Source organism: Protomyctophum bolini (assembly GCF_963924005.1).
Source record: "Protomyctophum bolini genome assembly, chromosome: 18".
NCBI classification, from domain to species: Eukaryota; Metazoa; Chordata; class Actinopteri; order Myctophiformes; family Myctophidae; genus Protomyctophum; species Protomyctophum bolini.
In genome coordinates this window covers 15,740,680-15,758,451 of record NC_137879.1, presented here as the reverse complement: position 1 = coordinate 15,758,451, position 17,772 = coordinate 15,740,680, and the positions used below count along the sequence as shown (strand labels likewise).

The 17,772-nt window shown below is 41.3% G+C and overlaps 2 protein-coding genes across 2 annotated transcripts; one reads left to right on the top strand and one right to left on the bottom strand.

Moving 5' to 3' along the window:
- Positions 1-641: 641 nt before the first annotated feature.
- On the top strand, positions 642-9,435 carry kcnh6b (potassium voltage-gated channel, subfamily H (eag-related), member 6b; the record flags this gene model as incomplete). The annotated part of the gene is made up of 11 exons (XM_080789047.1): positions 642-746; positions 3,101-3,535; positions 4,133-4,532; positions 4,807-5,006; positions 5,136-5,388; positions 6,079-6,272; positions 6,564-6,669; positions 7,232-7,501; positions 8,168-8,351; positions 8,856-9,060; positions 9,151-9,435. The coding sequence occupies 11 exons, from the start codon at positions 642-644 to the stop codon at positions 9,433-9,435; spliced, it is 2,637 nt and encodes an 878-aa protein (XP_080645173.1).
- Positions 9,436-10,856: 1,421 nt separating this feature from the next.
- LOC308332525 (DDB1- and CUL4-associated factor 7-like) lies at positions 10,857-17,562 on the bottom strand. Its single transcript, XM_080788471.1, has 7 exons — positions 17,124-17,562; positions 16,080-16,238; positions 15,884-15,995; positions 15,440-15,558; positions 14,718-14,927; positions 14,254-14,371; positions 10,857-11,683 (listed from the first exon to the last, which is right to left on the bottom strand). Exons 1-7 carry the CDS (start codon positions 17,259-17,261, stop codon positions 11,511-11,513), a joined length of 1,029 nt encoding a protein of 342 aa, XP_080644597.1. The 5' UTR covers positions 17,262-17,562; the 3' UTR covers positions 10,857-11,510.
- Between the last annotated feature and the right edge of the window lie 210 nt (positions 17,563-17,772).

The following is a 17,772-nucleotide window of genomic DNA, read 5'->3' as shown; positions in this document are numbered from 1 at the left end:
AGTGGGATTTGACTTTCTGACTTCTGAGTTCTGAGCTTATAAATCAGGTATGGTGTTGTTGGCTTGCTTATCAGAAAATATGATTTGGTTTAAGAATTGAGCAGCTGGTGAGAGTAGATCTTTTGTAGTTTGTGCCAGTGAGATTAAAAAAAAATACAATAAGAAGCATTTAACATGGTGTGTGTGTGTGTGTGTGTGTGTGTGTGTGTGGGGGGGGGGGGGGGGGGGGGGGGGGGGTTATTTTGGGGAAGGGTGCAGCCTAATGAGCAAGGGTGCAGCCTCTCTGGGAGACAAAGGCAGCCTGAGGCACCTGCAGAGGGGAGGTGCACAGCATGACATTTACTGGGTTCTATAGCGTCTGCTAAATTCAGTCTGAAGTGAGATTACGAACTTGTCTTTATTGAAGAATTGTCTTTATCCAGTAGTATTATTCAAATACATTTTAAAATTATAAAACTATTAGCCTATTTAAATATTATTATTTAAAGGAATGCATAATACATGTATTATGTATATAATGGAAATCAGTACCATTAACCAATATATTTGTAAAAAACGTTTGGGCATTGGTATGTTTGAATTGGTTTGGTTGTGAAAGTCTAACCTCTTGTCACTGCACTTGTAGACCAGTATATAGCTCCATGTCTGACTCGGACCTCATGACGAGTGGTGGACCACTACCCAGTAGGGGCACTGAGCACCTGCCCTCACCTACTCCACTGGTGGAGCTGCTCAGCCCTTCCAAGGTGAAGGACCGCACGCACAACGTCACAGAGAAGGTCACTCAGGTACGGGGCCCGAGAACATCTGGCCTCAGTCTCTACTCTTAACTGTGTGTCTCAGTGGTTTGTATACTGGAGGTGTGGAATTGACCAATAATTAACCACTTAAACCCTATATACTTGGTTGACCGGATCGAGTTCCCCAAATAGCCGATTTACATGTTCACAAATGTAGATGTGCTATAACACTATTCCTGCTGAAAATGAGTTTTAGACAAACGCAGTGTTATGATGAGTAAGATAAGTAATGTATCAATCTGCTTGACTTTGACCAAATTGTGCCATAATACTGTATGCCAAATATTGAGTTACAAAGTTTCATAGTCTTCTTATGTTGTAATTTCATTCTGACAGTGTATTGAACCATTGCAGACAAAGTGACATTTATATATGGTACATAATTGAAATAAATTATCATTATTATTATTTTTTTGATTATTTATCTGAGAGATTGAGGTGCCAACATCCTGGTGTAGATTTAATCAAAAACAATAAAGTTTACACACTGGATCATTCTCCAAAAGTTTTAACACAGATTTTCACCCGGACAATTATATTCTTGTAATATTAATAATGTTGCTGATGTCTGAGGTGGGTGGGTCTTTTAGTACCTTTGTGATGCTCAATGACATATAGAAGGTATAGATTTGTTTCCCTGACCACATCCCTGTTTTTTACAGGGATGTGTTCGGGTGAATTTCACCCGTGTTTAGTGATAGTGATTTAAATGTGCTATATAAATATATTTTGAGTTGAGTTGAGTTATAGAAAAATCCCATACACTCACAATGGGCTTTTTGTTTTAGTTTAGTTTAGTTTTCTTCACTGGCCCATTCTCACATGCATGTCCCAGGAAGGGCTGGACCAAATGAGAAGTTCTCAGCTCCATTAACTTTTTTTTTTAGGAATATCTAACCCCCCCACCCCCCCACCATCATCATAATCGTGATATCTATGCATCTATTGCATGTGGAGAGTTCATGCATGCGGTTCACCCTGCCCGGGGCCCTGGGGCAAGGCATGTGCATGGCTGACTGTGCGTGACAATGTGTAATAGTATAGGAGTCTATGATACAAGCTCAAGGGAATGACAGTGGTATAGTGACCTTGGTGCCACTTTTGAGGCCAACTTGTGGTGATCCCTGTTTTTTCTGTCACAAGATCTATCCATCTATCTATCCACTGTATTTATCATTCCCTTTCTGTTATTTTGCGTGTGAGGTGTGATGTGCAAGGGCTCTAGGGAGTCAGGGCTTCAATTGTTCTATTGAACGTTCCAGAGCATGAGGACTTAGGCAGGAAATGAACTCTGTTATGTGATCAGGATGCCCTGATTCATTAGTGCTTTCATTCATTAGAACAATCCAGCCAGCCATCGCATTCGGTCAACACCCTCACTCTCCATAGCAGCAGAGATGCTGTTGATAATTTTTTTATAATTTGGCACTACCTGGACATGAAGGATGCAGTTGTTAGAAGAAATGTTCGCCCAAGTCTTGCATCCGTTAGACAGGATGACCAAGGATTCTACTGACCAAACTGCTGTATGTCACAAAGCCCATAACAATGGTCAGAGGAGCAGCACATCTGTGGGAAAGGTCTGTGAGGTAACTTCAGAGAGGGTTAGGATGTTTTTGTGCTGATTTAGTGGTTTGGAATAGTTACTGCTTGCTCTTTTAAAGTGTTTTCTTTGAAAGTTTTATGTTGCAAGAGACTGCACTTTGCACAATTGGTGTGTGTGTGTGTGTGTGTGTGTGTGTGTGTGTGTGTGTGTGTGTGTGTGTGTGTGTCTCCCTTTCTTTGTTTTTCAAAGATACCCTTTTTAATATGCACTTTTGCCCTACACACCTGTCATCAATCATCATCAACCTGTTGAGGTGTGCATCTGGCTTTTTCTATAAGGTTTGGTTTAAATTAAATTAAACTAAATGTGTTGTGTTGGTTTAAATTAAATTAAACTAAATTGTGAAAATGTCATATTTGTAAACAAACAGTAGAAAGGTTTGTGCTCTAAACTCAAGGCATACCAAATTAGGTGCGAGAGGCCAGCATTAAAGTCCAAGGTGACAGTGAACAGGTGACACAAGTAGACTGAAACATCAACATGTTTCTGGTCATAAGACCATCATCAGCTAGATGTATTGCAGTGACATTGACTCATATTGCTTGAATAGTCACTCATACATTTTGTATGGTAATAAAAGTGAAATTTATTTAAATGTATTTGGCTGGGGAGTCGGGACCCTAATTTCAATTCAATTGGAATACCAGTTCATAAAAGGAACTAACGCAGGTTCACAATACCTTTGTGGCTACAGGTCCTTTCCTTGGAGTCAGACGTGCTGCCAGAATACAAACTACAGGTTCCAGAGACAACATGGTTCATCTTGCTTCACTACAGCCCCTTCAAGGCATTCTGGGATTGGATCATCCTGCTCCTGGTCCTGTACACGGCTGTATTCACACCATACTCTGCGGCATTCCATTTGGATGAACACTTGAATGTGCGTAAAAAAGTCGACGAGAGTTGCGGCCACACCTGTGACCCGTTAAGTATGGTGGATATGCTAGTGGACGTGCTGTTCATTGTGGATATAGTCATCAACTTCCGCACCACCTACGTCAACCATAACGATGAAGTGGTCACGCAGTCCAGCCGGATAGCCAAGCACTACATCAAAGGCTGGTTTCCAATTGATCTCTTTGCAACAATCCCCTTTGACCTGTTCATTTTCAGATCTGGGTCTGATGATGTAAGTGACTTTATTCTCTGCTTGAGCTGAATAATAATGATAAATAATTGTTTTGTTCTACAGGGATCCAATGAGAAAGCATACATCTGTATAGACGAATTCACAGAGGGGTGCCCTGGGCGCGGCCATTACTGAGGTGTAATCCATGGAGCAGGTGCTCCGTAGGCCAGGTGTAGCTAATCAGTGCTGCTGCACTTAATGGTACACCTCAGTAATGGCCGCACCCAGGCAAAGCCTCTTTGCCCTATTTGTCTATAGGGCAAAGCAAACACAAACATAATCACATAATATCCATATTAATATTAACATTAACATTAATATTCATATTAATGATTATTATTATAATAAAATACACCACATCCTACATGTGAATTGTTTGATTTTATATTTGTATCCTATATTTTGCAAGATTTTCAATTGAAAACCAGGTTTCATTCTAATATTTATTTGCGGAATTCAGAAACATGAATGTAAAGTGCGGTATAAAGAAAATCCATTATTTTTATTACCCTTATTATTATTATTATTATTATTATTATTATTATGTTAAAACAAATTGTTCTGCTCTCATCTTCCTCTCACTGTTCATGGACAAAGATGGCGACCCTGATTGGTCTGCTGAAAACGGCTCGACTGCTGCGACTGGTCCGTGTGGCAAGAAAGCTGGACCGCTATTCTGAATATGGGGCTGCCGTCCTCTTCTTGCTCATGTGCACGTTTGTGCTCATCGCTCACTGGCTAGCCTGCATCTGGTACGCTATTGGTTTTGTGGAGAGGCCTTACACTGAGATTGGCACTGGTTGGCTTGATAACCTGGCTGACCAACTAGGCAAGGCCTACAACGACAGTGACTCCAGCTCTGGTCCTTCAATCAAAGACAAGTACGTCACAGCTCTGTACTTCACCTTCAGCAGTCTGACCAGTGTGGGGTTTGGTAATGTCTCTCCAAACACCAACTCTGAGAAGCTCTTCTCCATCTGCGTCATGGTCATTGGCTGTGAGTCGGCACTATTTTATCTACTATTCCCAGATCATGTGCATCACTATTTATTTGTATTACCTCCTTTTCAAGCCTAATTGATATGCCATACATAGTATGACATTTAAGCCCTATTTCATGCTTTCAAAATGTTTCAAAAATAGCTGATGCTGATCTGCAAACGTTGTGAGGTTGTAGATTAGTTAGGAAATGAGGGGGTTAACCTAGGTCTCAGTCAAATCCATGTAGGCCTAATCACTGACATCCTCATTGTTGGTTTAATTTGCCTCAGCTCTCATGTATGCCAGCATATTTGGGAATGTGTCAGCGATTATCCAGCGGCTGTACTCCGGTACGACCCGATACCACACTCAGATGTTACGTGTCAAGGAATTCATCCGCTTCCACCAGATTCCAAATGGCCTTCGCCAACGGCTGTTAGAGTACTTCCAACATGCATGGTCCTACACCAATGGCATTGACATGAATGCTGTAAGTATAAATTGTGAATTAGACAACTCCATAGGCTAATTTTCTTATATTTTCCCATACCAATGGTATCATTTTGCCAAATCACTACGCTTGATGAATATTGTTGTCTCTGATGAATCTCATGTGTAGGTTCTGAAGGGATTTCCGGAGTGTTTGCAGGCGGACATCTCTTTGCACTTGAACCGATCACTGCTACAGAACTGCAAGGCCTTTCGCGGTGGCAGTCAAGCGTGTCTGCGTGCCTTGGCTATGAGATTCAAGACTGTCCATGCTCCACCAGGAGATACTCTGATCCACTACGGAGACATCCTTGACTCTCTGTTATTCATTTCTCGGGGCACCATCCAGATCATCAGGGATGATGTGGTGGTGGCCATATTGGGTAAAGAAGTTAATGAACACATAGGCTATCAGAATATGTATGGGAGTTATGGGGGTCCCATATAAATGGAAGTCCTATAAAAATGGAAGTTGTTACTGCTTTGTCAAAAATGCTCCAAGGGATCTTGGTGGTTTAGCCACTTGGAGTGTGTATCATGCTATAGGCACAGAGTTGTCATCTCAATATTGAATCCAGCACATAATGTGACCTGTGTACCTTGTCATGCCTTTATCTAACCTCTCTTTCCTCTCTGCTGTACGTATAAAATATAACAGAAATGCTATGTCAGGATATGCCATTTCCACCTTAGATTACAATTTAGGCATTAAGTAGAGCAACTTACAAAGTTCTATGTCTGAGTAAGCAATATGACTGACAGTGATCATGTCATTTTGACCTTGATGTGACCTTGACCTTTGGCCCTTTTGACCCCCAAATTAATCATCTCTTTGGGGAACCCTACATCCCCAACTAGTTTAATAAAAAGCCACCCATCCATTCACAAGTTTGTCTTTGATCTTGCTTGTGACCTTTGTGACATTTGACCTTTCCAGCCCAAAAGTTAAGCATCTCTTCAGTGGAAGCCTACTGATCATTCCAATATTTATTTTGGAATGCAAAAGGAACCCCTGTCCAATAATAATATAATCTCACAATACAAGCGGCAATGAACATGTCATTCTGTTGCAGAAAAGAATGACACCATTGGGGAGCCTATCCACCTGTTTGAGGAGCCAGGGAAGTCCAACTCGGATGTCAAGGCCATTACATACTGTGACTTACATCGCATCCTGAGGGACGATCTTCTGGAGGTCCTAGATATCTACCCCAGCTTTGCAGACAACTTCTGGAGGAACCTGGAGATCACCTATGACCTTAGAGATGTAATGTTTATGAATTCAAACATTTGGTGTTTCTAGATATAAAATGGAGAATCTGATTCTTGTTTTCCAACAACTACATTTTAGGTAGCGGCGTATTTTTTTTTGCATTTCTGTTTCAAAACAACCTGTGTTTTTTGCTAGGAGCAGATAGTGTACCATTTCAATTCTTTTGTGTCAATACAGACTTTTCATTTACACCTACACTTTTAAATGTTTAGGCATGTCCATTACTAAATGCACTGTGTTCTGTTATCTTTCAGACCAATTTAAAATAATTTTTATTTTTATCAGGGCGATGAAGTTCCACAAATAATACCTGATGATTCTGGTGATGATTGTGGTTTTCACCGCAAGACAAGACACAGAGGACATTCCTTGGACTGTCGGATAAGACCTGGTAAATTAGAAAATCAATATGATGTTGCACAGAGAAATTATTATTTATTATAGGAATATAGAAATTATATTATATAGGTTATACAATTATTTAAAAAAAGATAGACTTTTTCATTGTGTTTAATGTCTTTCATAGTGGTGAACGTGACGTTTTTCAAACTCCTGAAACTCATGGGCAGCAAATGGGCAGATATGCAGCCCGTTAACCTTTTTTACTTTACGTATCGTTCGATTCGTTCCCTGAAACTGAAAGTAAACTATTTAACTGGAAAACAGCTTAACTGGATAACATCTGTTATTTTTAAGGAGTGACGTGGTTGTAAATTAGGTCAGTTCAGCTGGCACTTATGTATATCGATATAGATTCAAGATTCAATACTTTATTGCCATGTCAACAGAGTTGATTGGAATTTGTTTTGGTGCTCTAAAAACAGACATATGAAATGATCATCAACCTTGAATAAAAATGGAAACTGGAGGTAGATCCAAAGAAGAGCTTAATAATAAAACTTGGTAAAGCAAATATTCTTTTCGAAATTACATTTTCTTTTCACTGTGTAAAGATGGAATGGACCGAGATGGCTCGTACCCCCATCAGTCCTTCCCTCATCATCGTCATTCGGGCCCCCAGGCCAGCTGCGATGACCAGTGCAGCTGTGGCTCGCCATGCTCCCAGTCCAGTGAAGACCTGAGTAAATCTCATGGGGCCAAAGTGGACCTCCCTCCAGAGGATGACAGGCGAGACTATTCTCCCTCTGTGGTGCGACTGCTGCCCCCTGGTGGTGCCTCAGTGGGGGCTAGTAGGGACCCAGCACTAGACCGGGGCCATAAAGGTTAGATACTGTAGTCACTGTAGAAGATAGGCTAATTGTTGAGACATTTAGAGAGACTAAAGTGACTTAAGGGCTCATACTGCCAATTGGTTAATACAACTAGAAATGTTGGACTCTGTGCTCCAAGGCACACTGGTGTTCAGTGAAAGTTTTTCAGTTGTGCCATAGGATATTATGACAACCAACCAAGTATTACTAGAGAGGACGTAGAATATGCACACCGACAGGTGGGTGCTGGGCTAAAGATACTTCGGTGTTGGATGGAGCACCATATAGGTACAAAAAGACTTCTTTATGAAAAGATAAAGAAGTATTTTTGTACCTGGTCCATGTTTGTACCATCCATGTTCTACCACAGTATTGCTGCAATAATATGTAAGACTATAGAAAAATAAAGTAATTTACTATTTCAGTACTTTGGGCACGCTTCTTTACATAGAGGTAAATTCTACAAGCCTACCCTAATATATATTACAACTTTCAACCTGGCATACTACAACTTTTCAAAATTATAATCTACAAACTCATAATGTGTCACAATGAGAAGCATTATGGGCTTGCAGCTGATCCATGGCATACCGTACGCTTTCAGATTACAATCAATCATATTTAAATGTTTTTAAATATTTTTGGTCTGATATGTTTTTGTCTGGACATTTTTTTCAGCATCGTCACGCAATGGGCCTGGTGTATACCGATACTGGACAGACCGCTCACCACAGTTTTCGACGACTAGCCACTCATGGCGTTCCTCGTCTGCCCGGGCCTCTTCTCACCCACCTCCGTTCACAGAGGAGAGACCTGGGGAATTGGAATCTAGACTAAAAGTACTGCAGTCACAGCTCAACAGGTGAGTACACGGTAGTGTTAAATTAATTGAACAATGGACCCGTAATTTAAATGAACACTCTGGATTGTACTGTGTACAGCTGCCCCTTTTCGTTTTGAAATTATTTAAAATCAGGAGTGTCAATTGGGTCATAATAGTAAGAGTGATGATGTACATTTTTAGAAAAGATACATAATGGAATTTGGAAACTTGAACAATGAATTAACCAATGATTTAATGTTCTTGGGATGACTCTTTGGCTGATAATAATGCCCATCAGTAGAGCTGGGCGACATAACAATATTATATCAATGTTGTGATGTGAGATATTGTCTGGGATATCATATTGGCATTCAGTAAGCCAATAGTATAGTATTATCATGACGGCATAATTGTTTTTAACTGTTCAACAGTTTTTAATTAACAGGCGATAAAACACCAATACAATACAGGAAAGACACTACTATACCCTGTTTATGAACACACTATTCCTCCATCGTCCTTCTCTTTTTGTCAATTACCCAGACTGGAGACCCGCATGACAGCTGACATCAACGTTATTCTCCAACTCCTTCAGAGACAGATTGCCCCTGTCCCTCCTGCTTATAGCACCGTATCATCTAGCACCCTTCCTACTGACTCACCTGGCTTGTACGGGGCTGGGACACCTGTGTTACACACCATGTACCCCCTCTCTCCCCTACCATTGGGCAGCCCCCTAACAATACAGGTATGCACCATATTTTGAAACCTTCTAGAGAGAATTAATTAAGCACCGTAACCTAAACCTGCCCATTCATTTGTAAATCTGTTTTCCCAGAGCTCAACCCAGCCTGACCTCAAATTCACCCAGAAATCCCAGGAATCACTGCAGAGTGGCATCCACGTGTCCGTGGCCTTGGATAACACGTCCATGACCGTCGCCCATGACACAGAGCCACATGCACAGCCGGAGTCCAAGCTGTCAGCCGAGCCCTCCCTCATGGAGACCCCTGGACTATGTGGCAGTCTGCGCTCCCCCTCACTGCCAGGAAACCTGGACATCTCCCCAGTACTGGCTGAGCTCCAGAAACATCTTTCCGACCCTTTGCTGCCATTTACCTGAGGAACAGTCAGTCAAAGAGTTTTAGAAAGGCTTGTTTGGTTTTGAAACTCATCGTAGTACAGAACACTGGCTGAAACTTGTCTTCAGCCGACAATGTCATGTTTTTCAGTTGAAAATTGTATTTTTTATAGAGCATTTTACAAGATGGCATGAAACCTATAGTCAAGGGTAGGTGGTCAAGTAGAGTGCCAAGGAAGGAAATAAGTACTACAAAGTAACTAGGATAGTAAGTAGATCAAACCTAGCATCTGTCTAAATAATCTGTGAACAGTGAACACTGTGAACCTGCCTAATTGTCCATGAGTAGCTGTCTGTCTGCCTGTCTATGAGTAGCTGTCTGCCTGCCTGCCTAATTGTCCATGAGTAGCTGTCTGTCTGCCTGTCTATGAGTAGCTGTCTGCCTTCCTGCCTGTCCAATTGTCCATGAGTAGCTGTCTGCCTGCCTGTCCAATTCTCCATGAGTAGCTGTCTGTCTGCCTGTCTATGAGTAGCTGTCCGACTGCCTGCCTGTCCAATTCTCCATGAGTAGCTGTCTGTCTGTCTATGAGTAGCTGTCTGCCTTCCTGCCTGTCCAATTGTCCATGAGTAGCTGTCTGCCTGCCTGTCCAATTCTCCATGAGTAGCTGTCTGTCTGCCTGTCTATGAGTAGCTGTCTGACTGCCTGCCTGTCCAATTCTCCATGAGTAGCTGTCTGTCTGTCTGCCTGTCTATGAGTAGCTGTCTGCCTGCCTGCCAGCCAGCAAGTTGGTTAACAGAAAATAAATTGTTATGGCTGAGTAAAATAAAATACAATAAACACAATTTGCCTGAAAATAGATTACCCAGCTATGACCTTTTTCATGAAAAAAAATGAGTAGTGATATGGCTGACTGAGTAAAATAAAACAATCTACCTGAAAATAGATAGCTATAAGTGAAGAGCAATTTCCGCAATTTCCATTTCCGCAATTTCCTCAATTTCCATTTGCACCATTTCCATTTCCATTTCCAACTATTAATGGCAGCTGGGTTTCATCATTCAAATAAAATAGAATTCTGTCCGTTTAGCTATAAAATGTCAGGGAATAGGGATACACAGTATATGTCTTTCATTTGCATTGCATCTCCCCCCCACCCCCTCCCCAAGCTTTTATTTTCGTTCGAGTAATAGTACAACTCTAATAGTATTACTTATAATAATGTAATTAAAGATAACTTCATTCAGATTTATTTATTTTTATTTCATTTTCCAGATTTGTTTTTAGATTTTCATTGGTGGGCCAGTCATAATGGTCCCGCGGGCCTGATGTGGCCCGCGGGCCTGAGGTTGAGTATCACTGTAGTAGACTGTAGTCTGGTAATATTAATTCATTGCAGAAAATGTATTTTTTTCATATCACAATTGATAGTGGTAAAGATTAAATAAAACAATTGAAGACAAGAATAGTTAAATCCAGTTGTTTATGTTCAAAATGTCAAAAAGTGTAATAGAAGGGGGAGAATTGTATAGGTTAAATAAATAACTAAGCATTCTATAGAACATTAAAAAACCCATCTTGCTAACAAACCTATTTGTCTATCAAACAACATGCTAAACACTTAGGGGATCATTCTACTGAACATTATTAGGCGTCTGTACATGAAAGTTCTTTTGGCTACAATTACACTCCTATATTCCACTTTTATGTGGCACTTCTTTGACCTTGCCTGTACAAAATGGATTTCGCTCACAGGAGTGCACACGTACTGAAATGTCCCGAACATAATAGTATCAAGGAGGAGTAAACAATGTTAAGCAGTGAGGTATTTCTCCCCGCTCAAAAAAAAGGGTCATCCTTCAGTTCTCACACAGTTGAAAAGCGCTTTAAGAACACTTACATACACTGCAGATAGATACCAGCATGAATTATACAGACACTGCTGATACATCACACCGATTCAACATTTTTCTGTCCTTCAATGTAAACAGAGTTTCCACTGACATGAAGTCACATTGGCTGCTTCCAAATCAACTTGGAAAAGAAAAAAGAAAACACGTCGTCAGTTGTATAATGTCTTGTCCCTCTGTCTTTATAATCCTTTTTGAGTTATGAAAACTCAGACCCGGAGGATCTCCAGACAGTTGTTGTAGCAGATGGCGATCCAGTCAGGCTGGGTGGAAGCCCACTGGACGTTATTGATCTCTCCCTCGGCTGTGTAGGCCAGAATAGGGTCCTCGATGGCCCGTGGCATCTGCTGTATATCCCAGATCAGAGCCTGATGGTCATCCGCTGGGAGGAAAGGGGAGGGACGGCATGTGTTAGTGCTCAGTACCCTAAAATCAATGCATGCATTACGTTGGGAGCATTTGAAAATCAATGGGTTACCACTGTAGTGTTACACAACTCATTTGAGGTGAGGATGTTTGGTGTCAGTAAAAAGACGCGTGTCACCAGTAGAGTAATTTACCAGTGAAAATAAAAGCACAAGACCTGTTTCTAACGAGAAATATATATTAAATCATATTAGGTAACCACATAAGATTTGCACAGGGAACATGAAATTAATATCCAATGTGCCCATTTTTGTTTTTTGTAACAAAAAAGGAACAATACATATTTGTAATTAAGTGTCATTTTGTTTTTATGTGCAGTATGTCACAAAACAAAACCGCCTCCGCTCATTGGAACATAAATATAAATGACATTTCGGTTTTACATAACGTGCACAGGGCAGATATGACAATGTTCTGACCCCTGACACCATCCATTAGATGATTAGAATGTACTGTGAATCACTGGTTTCTTTCCAAATTGGCCTAAAAAAGTGGGCCACTTTTAGTAAACGGAACAACTGGCGCTGTGGGATGAACGACAAGACCATGAGGGCCCAAGGGGAGGTAAATGCAAATTCCCAGCGAAAGGAGGCGTCATGCACTGCCGTCATTTTGCTCCTTTTTGTTGATGTATTGTGGCATTTTTTATGCCACTTTATGTTGATGAATTGAATACATAGGACCACAATGGAAACAAGTCCCAGGACTATTTTGGTTATCCTTTTAGCCTTAAAGGGTGGGAAGCAGGGAAATTTACTAAAAATAATAATGCATATCTATGAAAAAACCCTAAGGATGTCCAGTTAAAAAAACGATTTAGAAAAAATACAATATTTAGGCACAGTTGCAGTTGAAGTCCAAAGTATAGTTAGCCAGTAGATGGTGCCATTTCACCATCATGTCGATGACGTAAGAAATAGCGCCTTTGCTATGGACAATGTTCAAGTCAAGATTGATTGTGCAGAAACTACTCTGGTAAAAACCAGTAAAAGCATCAGGGTTGTCCATTTTCATTTTTGTATGAATTATTCTGCTCGGAATTATCTAATTCTGAGCCTACTATAATCAATCCATCCATACAAACACACGTCTGCTTCTGCTCGTGTATCAACTATCAAGCTTGTTTAGGCATATAAATTGATGCATAATGCTTTGCAAATGTTTTGTTTCTAGGCTATAATAGCTGCGGCTGTGTAGTAGAATAAATAAAGCGTAAAACAGGGGGAGGCACGATCGTTTTTTTTCTCTCATCGTATCACTCCATTCGCGACTCTACACTGCATAAAAACTAAACAGTATGCACACAAAACAGAGCATGTCGTTTCACTTTCATTCTTGACCAGTTGACCCACACACTCTTCTGCCTCTTCCACAAAGATCGATTTACTTTGGCCGCGCTGATGATCAGCATTCGTTCAACATACAACCGGCCGGCCGTCGGGGTGACAGTAGCCCACTTCACACCGTCCTCCCCGTTTGGATCATGATGTCACGTCAATAAAACAGTAACAGTCTGCGATACCATTCTGTATTTTATTCTGCTTTTTGTCAAGCAGCAGACAGAAAACAAAAGTCATGTCATGATCACCATCATCCTTGTGCCCCGCTGCCCGACCGTCGCGAATCAGGCTGCCACTGCAGTCTGCGTACTGCACGGCGTAAAGTTTTTCTTTCGCTAATTCGCATTCCATTAAAAAGGAAATTAAAAACATATATATAGGCTAATAGTCTACGCCTCTACCACTATTAATCGAATATAGTGTGACTGTTGTTCCAGCCACACACAAACACAAGAATAGAGGTCAGATGCGGAGAAAAAAAAAACTCCATAAGTCATTTCACTAGTTACACCCAGAGAACAGCACTCATCGTGGGCGAGCTGATCCCCCGTGAGTCCGCTGGCTGGAACAGCCTGGTTGCGATGGCCACGCCCTTAAGCCAGTACAAGCTCTGTTTCCGTATCGATACGAAGAAAATGGCCGGCACATTATTTACAAAAAATCTCGAGTGTATAGCAGACATGTCATTGGTCATGGTAATCAAAAAAGTTATTGGTTTATTTCATTATGAAGACGCTAAAATGCAATCCCAAGGGGCTTTTAACATGGGATCTAATGGGATGACGTAGGGGAGAATGGGAGAGACTATTCACACAGCATTGAACAGGCTGTATAGAGCCTTATAGTTGCATTTTCAAATAGTATCACAAGTTCACAACTTTGTCATAGTTAAACTCAGACAAAGTAGAATCCAGCATGATACTCTGCCTTTAATGTCTTGCTGACAGTTACTGTACACCACATGCCATTTACATTTTTGACTAGTAAAACAAAAACAATACCGGTAACTTACATTTACCAAGAAATGAATGACATTGACCATTACCAATAACCAAAAATAAACGATGTACTACTGTGGCCAAAATATTTCATATTTCATACTTTAAATAAGCCCTAAAACAACAAAATAATGTTGATATCTTATAGATCTGAGACAGGGCATCAAAACTCAAGTTCATAAACATACCTGCAGTACAGATGTGACAGGAGGAGTGAGGCGCCCAGGCGATGCCATTGACACAGGCTCTGTGGTTGTTCAATCTGGCCACCGGGGTGCAGGGAACACGCACATCCAAGATCACCACCTGGTATGTCAACAAAATAACACATGGATGTTCACGTCAAACCAACCACTTACAACCTGGTGACCCAATGTGTTGAGTGTGTATGCACTGTGAACTTGTAGATCAGCCATTTACCTATAGGTGGTTATGAAACCCCGATGACCTTGGGATACATCACTGAAGTGCATCCATGCAATGTTTTTACGTTCCTAATCCCTAGCAACCCAATTCTGGGTATGCCATAATATAATTTATACTGTAGATACACTATTTTCGGTAAATAAATGTGGTGTAGAGGGGGGGAAAACGGTGAAAGTATACAGTGTTTAAGTGGCTAATGCATGCAAGTACCAAAAACATTGCTCACCTCCATCCCATCCATAGCCATGGTAGCCAGGTAGTTGGGGTCCTGCTTGTTCCAGCACAATCGGAGCAACGGGTGGTGTTGGGGATCCTCATAGATGATGGTGCTGTGCTCAAGATGGCGGAGATCAAACATGCGCACGGAGCCGTCAGCCCCCACTGAAGCAAACATATCCCTGCCACCGCCAGCTCGACTGAAAGCGATGTCATACACCTGGGACATGGACACAGAGGTGGCATGTTCCATTAATAAAGTTCAACCTGTCATTATAGGCAAATATTTTCATTTTTTTCTCCTTCCAGAAATAACTGATATACAAGTTCACAATGCACTGCAATGCGACATATTGTGAGCAAGTAGAAGCTATTTTTGCTGTGCAACTTTGTTATACAGCAAAGTATTAAACAGTTGTTAAACAAATATTATCAAGAATTACATGAAAAGATACATTCAACCCATAATATCTTGATACCAAATAGACATCTTGTAACTTAAAATAAAATGTTATTAATTAGAAACGGGCCAAAAACGGCATGACCTACAGCTAAATGCTTCACAGGCCTCGCTTGTTTTTAATTGGTTGCATTAGCCTTTCTCTTTGTCCATGACGACACACATACAGCATAATGATATCAAACCAAGAACACCGAATCAGGGTACAAATAGGTAAGCATCAATCAAGAATATTTTCACACAGCAGCAGTTCATCCACCCACAAGATTTACCTCTTTGTCATGGGCAATGAGCTGGGTTTTCACGTGACCAGACACCAGGTTGACTCTACCCAACACCTGTCCTGTCTCCAGTCCCCAGATGGTACAGGTGGTGTCAATGCTGGATGTACCTAGAGGGAAGGAAAAAAAACATGTACTTGTCTGTCTGTGACTATCCATGTGGGTAAATTCAAGTGTCATAGCCGTAACAGCAGAGTGAAACACAGGGCAGCTACAGTGCAGGTAAGAGCAGAGTCAAGTATAAAATATGAAGAATACTGTGGATGACTCCAATAGGCAACCACATTAAGGATTAGGACTAGGCCTTTATGAAAGTGCATTTTGACAGGAAATTGCTGTTTACAGCCAAAAAACAATATACAAACTTGTGGTCTGTGCACATACAATATGCACATGCACACACAAACACATGGGATGTTTATGTGGTAATCTCACCTAACAAATTTGGGTCCACCTCATTCCAGTCAAAGGACGTCAGGGGTGCACAGAAGTCTGAGTTCTTGTTGTTGTTCAGTAGACACTCCAGGCGAGTCTCTGAGTCGCTCACCTGCCAATAAAAACATAACCTCAGTTTTTATTCAGCGAGTGACAGTCAATTATACAACAAAGTAGAATACAAAATTAGGCTTACCCTCCAGATACGCAGATAGTCGCCGCTGGTGGCCAACAGGTCAGGATAAACCCCTTTGGTGTCAGGAATCCACATGATCTTTGTGGTCGGGTAGGGGTGGTCAAATGTGTTCCGACAGAGAAACTCTGAGCTCTCCTCCTCCAGACCCACTATCTGAACCTATAGTATGCACACAAAACAACCACGAACGGTCATCATTACCTTTATTTTGTATAGTGTCTATTCGTGTGTGTGGTTGTCTGCACTTATGCCCTGGCATTTTTTTAAACCACAAAAAGTGGTGAAGGTAGATCATTGTGGACGACTTGAATATTCTCCTTTGAAGTGTGAATATGGATTGTCACTGATTGTGTATTATAAACCACAGTACCACTTGAACCCCATCACCCATACTGTGGTGATTGGCAGGCAGGGCAGCATTCAGTCAGTGATGTTCTTTGGGTAAATTCAGAGCAAATGGTTTCCAACACCTTTGTGCAAGATTGTAACGGTTTGAGTGTTTTGTCTTCTGATCCATGTAGCCTATTTGATGTTGCTGTATGCGAACGACTGCCTGTTGAGTCTTTCTGCTACTACATTAGCCGTCCCTCAACTGTATTTCCGAGGAGAGCATAAATAAAAAGGTTATTATGATGATGATATTATGATTATTATCCAAGAAAAGAGAATCTACAAGCTTAGCTCACCGCGAGCTATTTTGGCAGAGATTTGGTGTACACGGACAAATTGGTCCAAGTACAGTTGCAACTGGTCTGATTCACTAAGAATAGATTTCGGCTTGAGACTGGTTAAACATTAGCCCCAATATGTTCCCTCAGCACTAGTACGCTCGGAGCTACAGAATGGTAGTGCTGAGGGAACATATTGGGGCTAGTTAAACATAATTTATACTCCGTATGAGTGCGACGGTGTCGCTTGCACCTAAAAAAAAACAAGTACACGCTTGTGCTTTGTATTAGCGACACCGCCACGCGATCGAGTAAATAAATGAAGTTGCATTATGCCATGTTCTTCTCGCTACGGTGAAGGTATGGTAACCGTTACCTTGTTGTTGTACTCCTCCACAAAGCTGCCGAGGGCGAGACGGAAGCGCTTGTCTGGTCGGACACTCCAGTTCATAGCATACACCGTCCATGGCGCCTCGTATTTGTAGATCTCTTTGCGTTTACCATGAAGTGACATCTTCAACCAACTATAAATATATTAGTGCTATCTGTATGCGTGACTGACTACGAAGGTTTACCACACAGCAGGGGTAAACAATAAGACCCTGCAACGGGTCGTCCTAAACAATGACCTAAATCCACAAATGCAACCGATTATATGCGAGTTTCTATCATTTGTACAAAAAGTGGGCTGATTCCTGAAGATATTCCGTCGGGAGGTTTCTCTAAATGTTGAAAGAATCCATGGTAGTACTAGTAATCATTTACACGGCAGAGAGAAAGCTGCTGCTAACAGACAACCACAGGCACACACTGGACTGGAGCAATGGCGGCGGCGCACAAAAATAGACGGAAAAGCGTCATTGTGTGTACGGAATAAGCGAAACAGCGCCCCCTATTGACTATATAGTATGCAGCACATCTGGTATGCAGCGTATGTCTATGGCTGCAGTGCAGCCTCAGCCTACCCTGGCTGTAACCAGGTATTAAAATAAAAATGTAATTCCACAAAATACCATAATGAGTTA